This window comes from Pristiophorus japonicus, chromosome 10 (assembly GCF_044704955.1).
Source record: "Pristiophorus japonicus isolate sPriJap1 chromosome 10, sPriJap1.hap1, whole genome shotgun sequence".
In the NCBI taxonomy this organism is placed as follows: domain Eukaryota; kingdom Metazoa; phylum Chordata; class Chondrichthyes; family Pristiophoridae; genus Pristiophorus; species Pristiophorus japonicus.
In genome coordinates this window covers 98,957,493-98,971,945 of record NC_091986.1, presented here as the reverse complement: position 1 = coordinate 98,971,945, position 14,453 = coordinate 98,957,493, and the positions used below count along the sequence as shown (strand labels likewise).

General features: G+C 45.1%; 1 protein-coding gene across 2 annotated transcripts in view; it reads left to right on the top strand.

The window, feature by feature from the left end:
- Positions 1–2,415: 2,415 nt before the first annotated feature.
- The window catches only part of LOC139275038 (rho GTPase-activating protein 42-like), a 608,898-nt gene continuing 596,860 nt past the window's right edge, over positions 2,416–14,453 (top strand). For both annotated transcript variants that reach the window (XM_070891940.1, XM_070891941.1), the window contains exon 1: positions 2,416–2,865. In XM_070891940.1, the coding sequence (XP_070748041.1) occupies positions 2,712–2,865 (154 nt within the window). In that variant the 5' untranslated portion in view covers positions 2,416–2,711. The remainder of the gene's footprint in view (positions 2,866–14,453) is intronic.

Below are 14,453 nucleotides of genomic sequence, written 5' to 3'. Positions count from 1 at the left end.
TATCCCGACTCTCTGCTTCCAGTCTGCCAACCAGTTCTCTATCCACGTCAGGACAGCTGTGGACAGCTGTGACTCCTGACCAAGGAGAACGGCATCTGCAAGTGACCTTGTTCTATACCCTGATCAGTTCCTTGTGGAAGACAGACAGCCCCCGCAAGGAGGCATGGGCACCACCTAGGTTTACAAACAGGAGCTGTGTATCATAGTTGAGGCTGTGCATCTGGGAGGATCCTCGACGTACCGGTATCTCTGCAGGGTCTGAAGACGGAAACTCTCGCCTTAGGTATGCACGCACAGGAGCGCCTGACCGCCTTCCCCAAGTGGGAGATTCAGAACCATGGCAGAGACCCAATACTTCCTTTTGTCTCAGAAGAAGTCAATGGAAGAATCAAAATGACCAACTGGTACCACAGCATAGCAGCCACCAGTTGATTTATGACCAGCGTTCGACCCCTGTAGGACAGCAGTTGGAGCAGTCCTGTCCAGCGCCCTAAGCGAGTGGTGACTTTGGCCTTCAGCTTTTGCCAGTTTGCTGGCCAGGTTTCCTCGGCAGGGATAAGATAGACTCCCAGGTAGAGGAGATGAGTTGTACTCCAGGCAAAAGGCGTGTGCTCCTTCGGCAGGGAGTCCACCCTCCACTGACCCATAAGGAGTCGGAACATTTCTCCCAGTTGATCCTGGTGGAGGACGTAGCTGTGTAGATGCACTCACGCCTCATCTGCAAGTGAATGGGATCCGTAACCATAAGGAGCATATCATCAACGTAAGCCAAGAGGACGACCTCCATGCCTGGTCCTTGCAGACCCTGTCCTGTCAACCTCTTCCACAAGAGGCGCAGGACAGGTACCATGCAGGTGGCATATAACTGGCCGGACATGGGGCATCCTTGACACACCTCTCTTCCAAAGTGAAGGGCCGCGGTCAAAGACCCGTTAACCTTAATCAGATACTCCACGGCGGCTAACAGAGGTCGGATCCAGGCGATGAAATGTGCCCCGCACTGTGAAGAGTCCCAAAGACGTATTCGTGATTCCCCCCCCCCCGGTTGAACCATTTCTCCTGGTCTAGGGAAAGGAAGGCGATCGACAGACCAGCCCTCTGGGAATGGGTCCAGATGTCTGTCTTATATAAAAACAGAAAATGCTGAAAATCTCAGCGGGTAAGGCAGCATCTTTGGAGAGAAAGCAGAGTTAACGTTTCAGGTCGATGACCCTCAGAACTGGAGAATGTTCGGAAAGAACAGATTCTTAACAAGCACTGAAAGGGGAAGGGGAGGAAAGAACAAAAGGGAAGGTCTATGATTGGGTGGAAGACAGGAGAGATTAGAGAGACAAAAGGGATGACGTCCCAAATTCAAATGGTAATGCTCGGAGTTAGAAAAACATTAGTCAAGATAGGTTGCGAATGACAGGATAATGACCAACTGCCATAAGAGACAAGGAGAAAAAAAGAAAGAAAAAGACTCGGGGGTGGGGGGCGCGGAAAGGGAGCCAAAGATTGGCAGCGGCTATGCTCTGATATTGTTGAACTCGATGTTGAGTCCAGAAGGCTGTCAAGTGCCCAAACGAAAGACGAGATGCTGTTCCTCGAGCTTGTGTTGAGCTTCATTAGAACAGTGTAGGAGACCTAGGACGGAGAGGTCAGAGTGAGAATGGAGTGGAGAGTGACGGGCGACAGGAAGCTCAGGGTCACACTTGCAGACTGAACGGAGGTGCTCCGCAAAGCGGTCACCCAATCTACCCTTGGTCTCCCCAATGTAGAGGAGACCACATCGTGATCAGCGAATACAGGATACAATATGAAATATGTAGCTGTCCCCTTTAACCCAGCTTGATTACCGCCCCGTGACTCTGTGTGTAATGCTTTTGCCGATCGCTGAGTGTTTTTAAAACACTGAATGGGGAACGGAGCTAAAATATTCGTATACAGCACTTTAATCAGGATAGCAAGTATGACTGCAGATGCTTTACCACGAAATCCCAAAACTTAGTCAAAATAAAATATAAATGCGTATAGGTCGCCACGTTGGGTACTTAAATATATTGGTATATATATGTATGAGGTGAAGCGTCAAACTGTAAAACTACATTAATGTTGTATTTCCTTTTAAAGTAATAAACTTTAAAATTTATAAAAGGTAGTGCGATCAACTCAGTATTCGAAAACCAAAGTCCGAACATAGATCTAGCCTCCTCACCAAAGTCCATTCAAGAACATCGACTAAAGCAGATGAACGCCACCTGCACGCAGAAATTTGTAGTTCCCCAAAAATGATCAAACATCCAGTACACAAAATTCAAAGTGTTAAATATTCATCCCACAAAAGAATGCCCCTGCAAGAGTATAAAGTGGCAAATTTGGTGCAGTAGACTGGGCGGAAGTGTTCGGTTGAGGGGCGGCACCAGGGCTAAACCACAGCACTGAAAGGCAGAGCAGCAACATGACGGCTGGGACATAGAGTCGGCTCTTTGCTTCATTACCACTTTAAACAAAAACCCAGGCCCCGAAAAGAGTGACTGCAGAACCGTGAGTACTCGCTTGAAATCCTGGCCGCGAGAGAGGGACAAAAGGGAAACGCCAGGCTTGGCTCCGTGTGCACCAGGTGCTCGGAGCTGTGTGATCGAGGTGTTGCGGTGACTCGCTGCCCTGGGAACGGCTCGAGCTGAGGGGCAGGAGCCGGGGTCGGTCTCGAGGAGCGAGCGCGAGCTGCGATGGGGCTCCCGACTCTGGAGTTCACTGACTGCTCCCTGGATAGCCCAGATTTCAGGGATCGGCTCAAAGCACACGAGATCGAGCTCGAGCGCACCAACAAGTTCATCAAGGAGCTCATTAAAGACGGCATCATGCTGATTAACGCGCTGAAAAGTAAGTGCATTTTTAAAAAAACTATCGAGTTTGAGACGATGGGAGAAGTTTGAATGAACGGGAAAGAGCGTCCCTCGAGGCTGTGGTCAACACATCTGTAGAAAGTGACGTTGAAGCTTTCGAAGCTTGAGCAGTAAATGTTTGAGGAATAAAATAAACTTGGCTGGTCTATTTATAATAAAATCACGAAAGAGTATGTGGCAAAGGGCAATAATTGGAAGTTACCGTTAATAATAGGTAGGAGGGAGATAATTGATAAGTTAGACAAACTTGGAAAGGATAAAACCGGAGTCTGGATGGATTGCATCCACACATACTGAAAGAAACTAAGGAAGAGATAGCAGATGCACGATATAATATATAACTGGTGGACAGCTAATGTTGTTCCTATACAAAAGTAAAATACTGCGGATGCTGGAATCTGAAATTAAAACAGAAAATGCTGGAAATCTCAGCGGGTCAGGCAGCATCTGTGGAGAGAAAAAGAGTTCAGTCAGTAAGTGTGACCCTGAGCTTCTGGTCGCCTGTCACTTTAATTCACCATTCCACTCCAACTCTGATATCTCCGTCCTGGGGCTCCTGCACTGTTCCAATGATCAGCATCTCTTTTGTTCAGGCATGTTACAGCTTTCTGGACTCCACATTAAGTTCAACAATTTCAGAGCATAACCTCTGCCCATCTTTGGCTCCCTTCCCCACCCTCTCGAACTTCTGTTTTTTTTCTCCAGTGGCAGTTGGCATTCTGCCATTCACACCCTATCTAGACTAACCTTTTTCTAACTCCGGCCATTACCATTTCAATTTGGCCCATCATCCCTTTTGTCTCTCATCTCTCCTGCCTTCCACCCTATCACAGACCTTCCCTTTTGTTCGTCCTTCCCTGCCCCTTTTCAGTGCTTGTTAAGAATGTTCTTTTTGAACATTCGCCAGTTCTGATGAAGGGTCGTCGACCTGAAACGTTAACCCTGAATGTTATTCCTATATTCAAAGGGGAGATAGAACAAATCTAGAGAACTATAGACCAGTTAGCTTAACATCAGTGGTTGGAAAGATAATGAAGACTTTTCTCAAAAGATGCAATAGAAAATAATAAAGAATAGTCAGCAGATTTTAACAGGGAAGGTTATACTTGACCAACCTTGTTCAATTCTTTGAAGAAGTAACAAAGAGTAGACAAGGATAGAAACATAGAATATAGGTGCAGGAATAGGCCATTTGGCCCTTTGAGCCTGCACCACCATTCAATAAGATCATGGCTGATCATTCACCTCAGTACCCCTTTAGCCGTAAGGGCCATATCTAACTCCCTCTTGAATATATCCAATGAACTGGCATCAACAACTCTCTGTGGTAGGGAATTCCACAGGTTAACAACTCGCTGAGTGAAAAAGTTTCTCCTCATCTCAGTCCTAAATGGCTTATCCTTAGACTGTGTCCCCTGGTTCTGGACTTCCCCAACATCGGGAACATTCTTTCTGCATCTAACCTGTCCAGTCCCGTCAGAATTTTATATGTTTCTATGAGATCCCCTCTCATCCTTCTAAACTCCAGTGAATACAGGCCCAGTCGATCCAGTCTCTCCTCCATATATCAGTCCTGCCATCCTGGGAATCAGTCTGGTGAACCTTCGCTGCACTCCCTCAATAGCAAGAACCTCCTTCCTCAGATTAGGAGACCAAAACTGAACAGAATAATTCAGATGAGACCTCACCAAGGCCCTGTACAACTGCAGTAAGACCTCCCTGCTCCTATACTCAAATCCCCTAGCTATGAAGGCAACATGCCATTTGCCGCCTTCACCACCACCTGTACCTGCATGTCAACTTTCAACGACTGATGAACCATGACACCCAGGTCTCGTTGCACCTCCCCTTTTCCTAATCTACCGCCATTCAGATAAACTGCCTTCATGTTTTTGCCACCAAAGTGGATAACCTCACATTTATCCACATTATACTGCATCTGCCATGCATTTGCCCACTCACCTAACCTGTCCAAGTCACCCTGCAGCCTCTTCGCATCCTCCTCACAGCTCACACCGCCACATAGCTTAGTGTCATCTGCAAACTTGGAGATATTACATTTCAATTCCTTCATCTAAATCATTGATGCATATTGTAAATAGCTGGAGTCCCAGCACTGAGTCCTGTGGCACCCCACTAGCCACTGCCTGCCATTCTGAAAAGGATCCGTTTATCCTGACTCTCTGCTTCCTGTCTGCCAACAAGTTCGCTATCCACGTCAGTACATTACCCCCAATACCATGTGCTTTAATTTTGCACACCAATCTCTTGTGTGGGACCTTGTCAAAAGCCTTTTGAAAGTCCAAATACACCACATCGACTGGTTCTCCCTTGTCCACTCTACTAGTTATATCCTCAAAAAATTCCAGAAGATTTGTCAAGCATGATTTCCCTTTCATCAATCCATGCTGACTTGGACTGATCCTGTCACTGCTTTCCCAAATGCACTGCTATTTGATCTTTAATAATTGATTCCAACATTTTCCCCACTACTGATGTCAGGCTAACCAGTCTATAATTACCTGTTTTTTCTCTCCCTCCTTTTTTTAAAAAAGTGGTGTTACATTAGCTATCCTTCAGTCCATAGGAACTGATCCAGAGTCGATAGACTGTTGGAAAATGATCACCAATGCATGCACTATTTCTAGGGCCACTTCCTTAAGTACTCTGCGATGCATGGGATTTATCGACCTTCAATCCCATCAATTTCCCTAACACAATTTCCTGCCTAATAAGGAGTTCCTTCAGTTCCTCCTTCTCACTGGACCCTCGGTCCCCTAGTATTTCTGGAAGGTTATTTGTGTCTTCCTTCGTGAAGACGAAACCAAAGTATTTGTTCAACTGGTCTGCCATTTCTTTGTTCCCCATTATAAATTCACCTGAATCTGACTGCAAGGGACCTACGTTTGTCTTCACTAATCTTTTTCTCTTCACATATCTATAGAAGCTTTTGCAGTCAGTTTTTATATTCCCAGCAAGCTTCCTCTCATACTCTATTTTTCCCTCCTAATTAAACCCTTTGTCCTCTGCTGAATTCTAAATTCCTCCCAGTCCTCAGGTTTGCTGCTTTTTCTGGCCAATTTATATGCCTCTTCCTTGGATTTAACACTATCCTTAATTTCCCTTGTTAGCCAGTAAATGTAATATACATGGACTTTCATAAGGTACCACATAATAGATTTGGGATTTAAGGTCAAAGCATGTGGAGTCAGGATATAAGTAGCAAAATTGATAGCAAGCTGGCTAAAAGGAAATTAAGGGTTGAAGACAATTACTCAGACAGGCAGATTGTGGAAGTGTTGTTCTACAAGGATCAGTGTTGTTTACCATTTACATGAGTGATTTGGGCTCATGAATTAAAAGTATAATATCAAAGTTTGCAGATGACCCCAAAATGGTGGGTATAGTTCAGACTGAGGAAGATTGCCACAAAATACAAGGAGACATTAATAAACTTGCAGAATGGTTGTGTAAATGACAAGTAAATTTCAACAAAGTTAAGTGTGAGGAGGTGCATTTTGGAAGAAGGAATAAAGAGGCTATCTGCTCCTTGGAAAATAATACTTTAGCTGGGGTAGAGGCAAAGATATCTAGGGGTACAGATTCACAAATAATTAAAAGTAGCAACACAGGTTAAGAAAGCCATAACAAGTGCAAATAATTCCAAAGCAGAGAAGTTATGTACTTGTACAGAACCTTGGTTAGATCACACGAGGAATACTGTGTTATGGTCTCCATATTACAAAAGGGATATGGAGGCAATGGAAAAGATGCAAGACATATTTACAAGGATGATATCAGACCTTAGAGGTTATAAATATCAGGGAAGGCTGAACAGGCTTTCTCCTAGGGAAGAGAAGACTGAGAGGTGGAGATCTTAAACATTTTATGAAGGGGTTTGATAGAGTAGATGTAGAGGATGGTTCCACTTGTAGGGGAGTCCAAAACTAGGTGCCATAAATATAAGATGGTCACTAATAAATCTGTGTCCACTTCTTCGGCCAGTAGTCTTCCCCCTGCACAGCTGACCCTTTCTCACACTTTCAGAATTCTAGCTGTACCTGGACATGTCCCTCTGGCCTCTTGTCCTCTCTCGATTTTTTTCAATGCAGACTGCTGATGGGACATCGCTGTCTCAATTTCTCTGCTCCCCTCACTCACTCTAACCTGAAGTTGCAGCACTCCGCTCGCTCAGATCCAACCTCGTCATGAAACCTGCTGACAAGGGTGGCGTGTTGTAGTTTGGCGAGCTGACCTCAACCTTGCAGAGACTGATCACCAACTCTCTGACATCTCCTCCTACCTACCCCTGGACCATGACCCCACAACTGAACATCTAGCCATCGTTTCCCAGACCGTCACTGACCTCATCTTCTCTGGAGATCTTCCCTCCACAACCACATAGTTCCCCAAATCCGCGCAGCCTGCTTCTACCGCCATCCCAAGATCCACAAACAGGACTGCCCCGGTAGACCCAATGTTTCATCTGTTCTTGCCCCACAGAACTTATTTTTTCCTATCTCGACTTTTTTTTTTCTCCCCTTGTCCACTTTCTTCCCACCTACATCCGCAACTCCTCCGATGCCCTCCATCACTTTAACAGTTTCCAGCTTCCTGGCCTCAACCGTCTCCTTTTCACTATGGACATCCAATTCTATCCCACACCAGGATGGCCTGAGGGCGCTCTGCTTCTTCCTCGAGCAGAGGCCCAACCAGTCCCCATCCACCACCACCCTCCTCTGCCTGGCTGAACTTGTTCTCACATTGAACAACTTCTCCTTTAACTCCACTCACTTTCTGCAAATTAAAGATGTTGCTCTGGGAACCCGCATGGGTCCTAGCTATGCCTGCCTTTTCGTGGGATATGTGGAACATTCTTTGTTCCAGTCCTACTCGGGTCCCCTCCCTCACTTTTTTTTCTGGTACATTGATGACCGTATTGGTGCCATTTCCTGCTCTCGCCCTGAACTTGAAAATATCATTCACTTTGCATCCAATTTTCACCCTTCCCTCACCTTCACATGGTCCATCTCCAACTCTTCCCTTCCCTTCTTTGACTTCTCTGACTCCATTTCTGGGGATAGACTTTTGACCAGTTTCCACTACAAGCCCACTGACTCCCGCTGGACTACACTTCCTCCCACCCCGCATCCTGTAAGGACTCCATTCCATTCTCCCAGTTTCTCCGTCTCCATCGCATCTGCTCTGATGCAACCAACTTTCACACTAGTGCATCTGACATGTCTTCCTTTTTCCTCCACCGAGGATTCCCCTCCGCCGTGGTTAACATGGCCCTCAACCGTGTCCATTCTATTTCCCGCGCCTCTACTTTCACCCCTTCCCCTCCCTCTCAGAACCACGACAGGTTTCCCCTTGTCCTTACCTTTTACCCCACCAGCCTCAATGTTCAACGGATCATCCTCCGCCCTATCCGCCACCTCCAGGGTGATCCCACCAACAATCACATCTTCCCCTCCCTTACCCTTTGTGTTCCGAAGGGAGCACTCTCTTTGCGACATCCTGGTCCATTCCGCAATCACCCCCAGAATGCCCTCCTCTTCCCACAGCACCTTCCCGTGCAAGCGCAGGAGATGCAACACCTGCCCTTTTACCTCCTCCATTCCCACTATCCAGGGCCCCAAATACTCCTTCCAGGTGAAACAGCGATTTACTTGTACTTCTTTCAATTTAGTATACAGTGTTCGCTGCTTAAGACGTGGTCGTCTCTACATTGGGGAGATCAAGCGTAGATTGGGTGACCGCTTTGCTGAACACCTCCGTTCAGTCGATAAGTGTGACCCTGAGCTTCCGGTTGCCTGTCACTTTAATTTTCCACTCCACTCCCACTCTGATATTTCTGTCCTTTGACTCCTGCACTGTTCCAATGAAGCTCAATGCAAGCTTGAGGAACAGCAACTCATCTTTTGTTTAGGCACTTTACACCCTTCTGGACTCAACATTGAGTTCAACAATTTCCCTTACCCTCTTTTTTTTTTTCCCCCCACCCCTGCCATCTTGTATATATTTTTTTCTTTTTTTTCCACTTTGTCTATAATGGCAGCTGGTCATGACTCTGCCATTCATACCCTATCCAGATGAACCTTTTTCTAACTTCTCTCATTAACATTTCAATTCGACCCATCATGTTTGTGTCTTTAATCTCTCCTGCCTTCCACCTGATCACAGACCTTTCCTTTTGTTCTTTCTTCCTCTCCCCTTTCAGTGCTTAAGAATGTGCTCTTTTCGAACATTCGGCAGTTCTGATGAAGGGTCGTCGACCCGAAACGTTAACACTGTTTTTCTCTCTACGGATGCTGCCTGACCCGCTGAGATTTCCTGCATTCTCTGTTTTTATTTCAGATTCCAGCATCCGCAGTATTTTGCTTTTGTGTTGTGAGGTAAAAGGGCAGGTGTTGCATCCCCTGCACTTGTACGGGAAGGTGCTGTGAGAAAGGGAGTGGGTGTTGGGGGTGATTTAAAGAGTGGACCAGCTCCAGGATGTCACGGAGGGAACAGTCGCTTAGGATTACTGAAAGGGGAGGGGGAGATTTGTTTGTTGGCGGCATCACATTGAAGGTTGTGGAAATGGCGGAGGATGATCTGTTGACACTGAAGGCTGGTGGGGTGGAAGGTGAGGACGAGGGGAACCCTATCATGGTTCTGGGAGGGAGGGAAAGTTGTGAGAGCACAAGTGCAGGGAATGGAATGAAAACAGTTGAGGACCCTGTCAACCGTGGTGGAGGGGAATCCCCGGTTGAGGAAAAATAAAGACATCATAAACACTGGTATTGAAGGTGGCATCGGCAGCATAGATGTGACGGAGAATGGAATAGAAGGATATCTTGATGGGGTGAGTTGAAGTAAGGTGGGGGGGAGGCTCGCATGGAGCCTCACTGCGTAGACCTGATGGGCCAAATGGGCTGTTTCTGTGCTGGAAAATTCTATGGAATTCTACGTAATAATTATATCACCATATAAATTTTAAGGAAACGCTTCTCTGCCTCTGTTAAAATATATACTGATGTGAAAGAAGAAATTTTTCGTGTTCATGACTTCAGGACGTGCAAAGTGCTTCACAGCCTATGAAGTACTTTTGCAGTGTAGGGAAACGCAGCAGCCAATTTGCACACAGCAAGGATTCACAAACATCAATGAGATAAATGACCAGATAATCTGCTTTAGGTGTTGGTTGAGGGGTAAATATTGTCCAGGACACTGGGAATTTCCCCAGCTTGAATAGTGCCAAAGGATCTTCTGCGTCCACTTGAGAGGGCAGAGCAAGCCTTGGTTTAACGTCTCATTTGAAAGACAGACCATCAGCAGTGCAGCATTCTCTGAGTACTGCACTGAAGTATCAACCTGGATTAAATGTTCAAGTCTTTGGAGCGAAGCTTGAACCCATGACCTTCTGAATCAGTGGCCAGTGCTAATACCTGTGCAGCAGCAGCATCATCATCATGGGCAGTTCCTCGAAATCGAGGAAAACTTGCTTCCATTCAAAGTGCGTTCTTGGGTGACTGAACAGTCCAATGTGGGAATTACTGTCTCTGTCACAGGTGGGACAGACAGTCGTTGAAGGAAAGGATGGGTGGGAATGGTTTGCCGCATGCTCCTTCTGCTGTTTGCGCTTGTTTTCTGCGTGCTCTCAGGTGCTCAGTGCCCTCCCGGATGCATTTCCTCCACTTAGGGTGGTCTTTGGCCAGGGATTCCTGGGTGTCGGTGGGGATGTTGCATTTTATCAAGGAGGCTTTGAGATGTCCTTGAAACGTTTTCTCTGCCCACCTGGGGCTCGATTGCCGTGTAGGAGTTTCGAGTAGAGCGCTTGCTTTGGGAAATACCTGTGCATGTTGTATATCGCATTACAAACTCTTGAAGGATCATAAATGAATAACAATTTAAAAAATGTGTTGCAGTCACTGTGCAGTAAATGCATCAGATTTTGATGTTATGTATAAGATGGTACTGCTGCCTTTCGAAGTGCCTGGACCTCCCCAAAGAAATGACTCACTCTTGTGCCTCTGCACAAGAGCAATGATGCAAATGGCTAGAGTTTGTTCCAGCCAGTATTAGTCTATCTAGTTTTTTTTCCCAGCCATTGGGCTGTATGGATTTCCTTGACTATAGGGAAAAGTTAAATGCAGAATTCAAGTTAGAAAATGCAATTTTCAAGCTACGTAAGCTTTTGGATGCGCAGTTGTTTGTGGCTGGTGCCTTGGGATTTGTTCTGCAGTATAAAGGGTATGGATTCCACTCTGATTTGAAGCACTTCTCTTAAAAATAAATGAAATGTTAAATACAAACGTGTGAAGTTATTGGGCAATCTTTTTAGTCTAGTAACCATAAATGTTATGTAAAACATCACATCTTCTTGCATGTCAAATTACAACTGTCTGTTCCAGACCCATTGCTTTGGTATTTCATTCACAAGCTTGCTGATCACCCTTTCCCCCCCTACTTTATGCCTAATTTTACAAATGTATTTGGAATTACTGTCAGAGCATCAGATATAATGACTTACAAATTGTGGCACCATTGGTACTGCAACAAACAATGACTAATTATGTTTTCATAACACTCTCTTAATGTATGGAGTGATGTCTTGGAGCTCTTTATTTGGTGGAGAATAAAAGTAGACGGTAGAAGACAGAATAAGGATAATGGTTATGTACTCGAATTGGAAGGAAGTTGTAATGTATTTGCTTCATGGGTTCTTTGCTTAAGAATTCATAGCAGCACAATGCTATTAAGAACTAGTTGGTTTATTAACCGGTTTAACAATCATACTACACATTAGCAGTTCATCCACTGGGCTCGCAACTGCAAACCTCATCGTGGATGATCTAGACTCAACTGACTGGGATTTTATTGAGTCTTGTGAACATCGCGTGACCGGCTTAGCTACTCACAATGCAACAGCTCTACAAACCTATGAGCATACTCAGTTGCATACATTACAGAAGTGACTAATGGTGTCCCACAATAATCTGTGCTGGTGCCTCAACTATTCACTATATTAATGATTTAGATAACTTAGTTGCGAGCCATATACCCAACTTTGCTGCTGACACAAAGATAGATAGCATAGTAAGTATTGTAGACTGGAGCATAAAATTACAAAGAGGCATTGACAGATTAAGTGAGTGAGCAAAGCTGTGGCAGATGGATTTCAACGCGGGTAAGTGTGATGTCATCCATTTTGGACCAGAAAATGATAGATCGGAGTCTTTTAAATAATGAAAAGCTAGAAACAATGGAGTTCCAAAGAGATTTAGGGTCCATGTACATAGATTAATAAAATGTAATGGTCTGGTACAAAAAGTCGAATGGAATGTTAGCCTTTTATATCTAGAAGGCTAGAATATAAAGCCGAGGAAGTTTTGCTACAGTTATACAAAGCCCTGGGTTAGATTACATTTGGAGTATTGTGTACAGTTCTGGGCACTGCACATTAGAAAGTATATATTGGTCTCTGAAGGAGTGCAGCATAGATTCATAGAAACATAGAAAATAGGTGCAGGAGCAGGCCATTCGGCCCTTCGAGCCTGCACCACCATTCAATATGATCATGGCTGATCATGCAACTTCAATACCCCACCCCTGCCTTCTCTCCATACCCCCTGATCCCTTTAGCCGTAAGGGCCACATCTAACTCCCTTTTGAATATATCCAACGAACTGGACTCAACAACTTTCTGTGGTAGAGAATTCCATAGGTTCACAATTCTCTGGGTGAAAAAGTTTCTCCTCATCTCGGTCCTAGATGGTTTACCCCTTATCCTTAGACCGTGACCCCTGGTTCTGGGCTTTCCCAACATTGGGAACATTCTTCCTGCATCTAACCTATCCAATCCCGTCAGAATTTTATATGCTTCTATGAGATCCCCTTTCATTCTTCTTTTAAATTGCAGTGAATAAAAACCTAGTCGATCCAGTCTTTCTTCATATGTCAGTCCTGCCATCCCGGGAATCAGTCTGGTGAACCTTCGCTGCACTCCCTCAAGAGCAAGACTGTCCTTCCTCCGATTAGGAGTCCAAAACTGTACCCACTATTCAAGGTGTGGTCTCACCAAGGCCCTGTACAACTGCAGCAAGATCTCCCTGTTCCGATACGCAAATCCTCTCGCTATGAGGGCCAACATGCCATTTGTTTTCTTTACTGCCTGCTGTACCTGCATGCCTACTTTCAATGACTGATGTACCTTGACACCCAGGCCTCGTTGCACCTCCCCTTTTACTAATCTGGCACCATTCAGATAATCTGCCTTCCTGTTTTTGCCACCAAAGTGGATAGCCTCACAATTATCCATATTATACTGCATTTGTCCACTCATCTAACCTGTCCAAGTCACCCTGCAGCCTCTTAGCATCCTCCTCACAGCTCACACTGCCACCCAGCTTAGTGTCATTTGCAAATTTGGAGATATTACATTTAATTCCTTCGTCTAAATTATTAATATATATTGTAAATAGCTGGGGTCCCAGCACTGAACCATGCAGTACCCCACTAGTCACTGCCTGCCATTCTGAAAAGGACCCGTTTATCCCCACTCGTTGCTTCCTGTCTGCCAACGAGTTCCCTATCCATGTCAATACATTACCCCCAATACCATGTGCTTTAGTTTTGCACACTAATGTCTTGTGTGGGACCTTGTCAAAATCCTTTTGAAAGTCCAAATACATCACATCCACTGGTTCTCCCTTATCCACTCTACTAGAATTTTTTGAGGATGTAACTAGAAGATTTGTCAAGCATGATTTCCCTTTCATAAATCCATGCTGACTTGGACCGATCCTGTCGCTGCTTTCCAAATGCGCTGCTATTACATCTTTAATAATTGATTCCAGCATTTTCCCCACAACTGGTCTATAATTCCCTGTTTTCTCTCTCCCTTTTTTAAAAAGTGGGGTTACATTAGCTACCCTCCAATCCATAGGAACTGATCGAGTCCATGGAATGTTGGAAAATGATCTACTATTTCTAGGGCTACTTCCTTAAGTACTCTGGGATGCAGACTATCGGGCCCTGGGGAATTACCGGCCTTCAATCCCATCAATTTCCCTAACACCATTTCCTGACTAATAAGGATTTCCTTCAGTTCCTCCTCCTCGCTAGACCCTCGATCCCCTAGTATTTTCGGGAGGTTATTCGTGTCTTCCTTAGTGAAGACAAAACCAAAGTATTTTTTCATTTGGTCTGCCATTTCCTTGTTCCACATTATGAATTCACATGATTCTGACTGCAAGGGACCTACATTAGTCTTCACTAATCTTTTTCTCTTCACATATCTATAGAAGCTTTTGCAGTCAGTTTTTATGTTCCCTGCAAGCTGACACTCATACTCTATTTTCTTCCTCCTAATTTAACCTTTAGTCCTCCTCTGCTGAATTGTAAATTTCTCCCAAACCTCAGGTTTGCTGCTTTTTTTGGCCAATTTATATGCCTCGTCCTTGGATTTAACACTATCCCTAATTTCCCTTGTTGGCCACGGTTGAGCCACCTTCCCCGTTTTATTTTTACGCCAGACAGGGAGGAGAGGGGGAGGAGAAGAGGAGGAGGGGGGGGGAG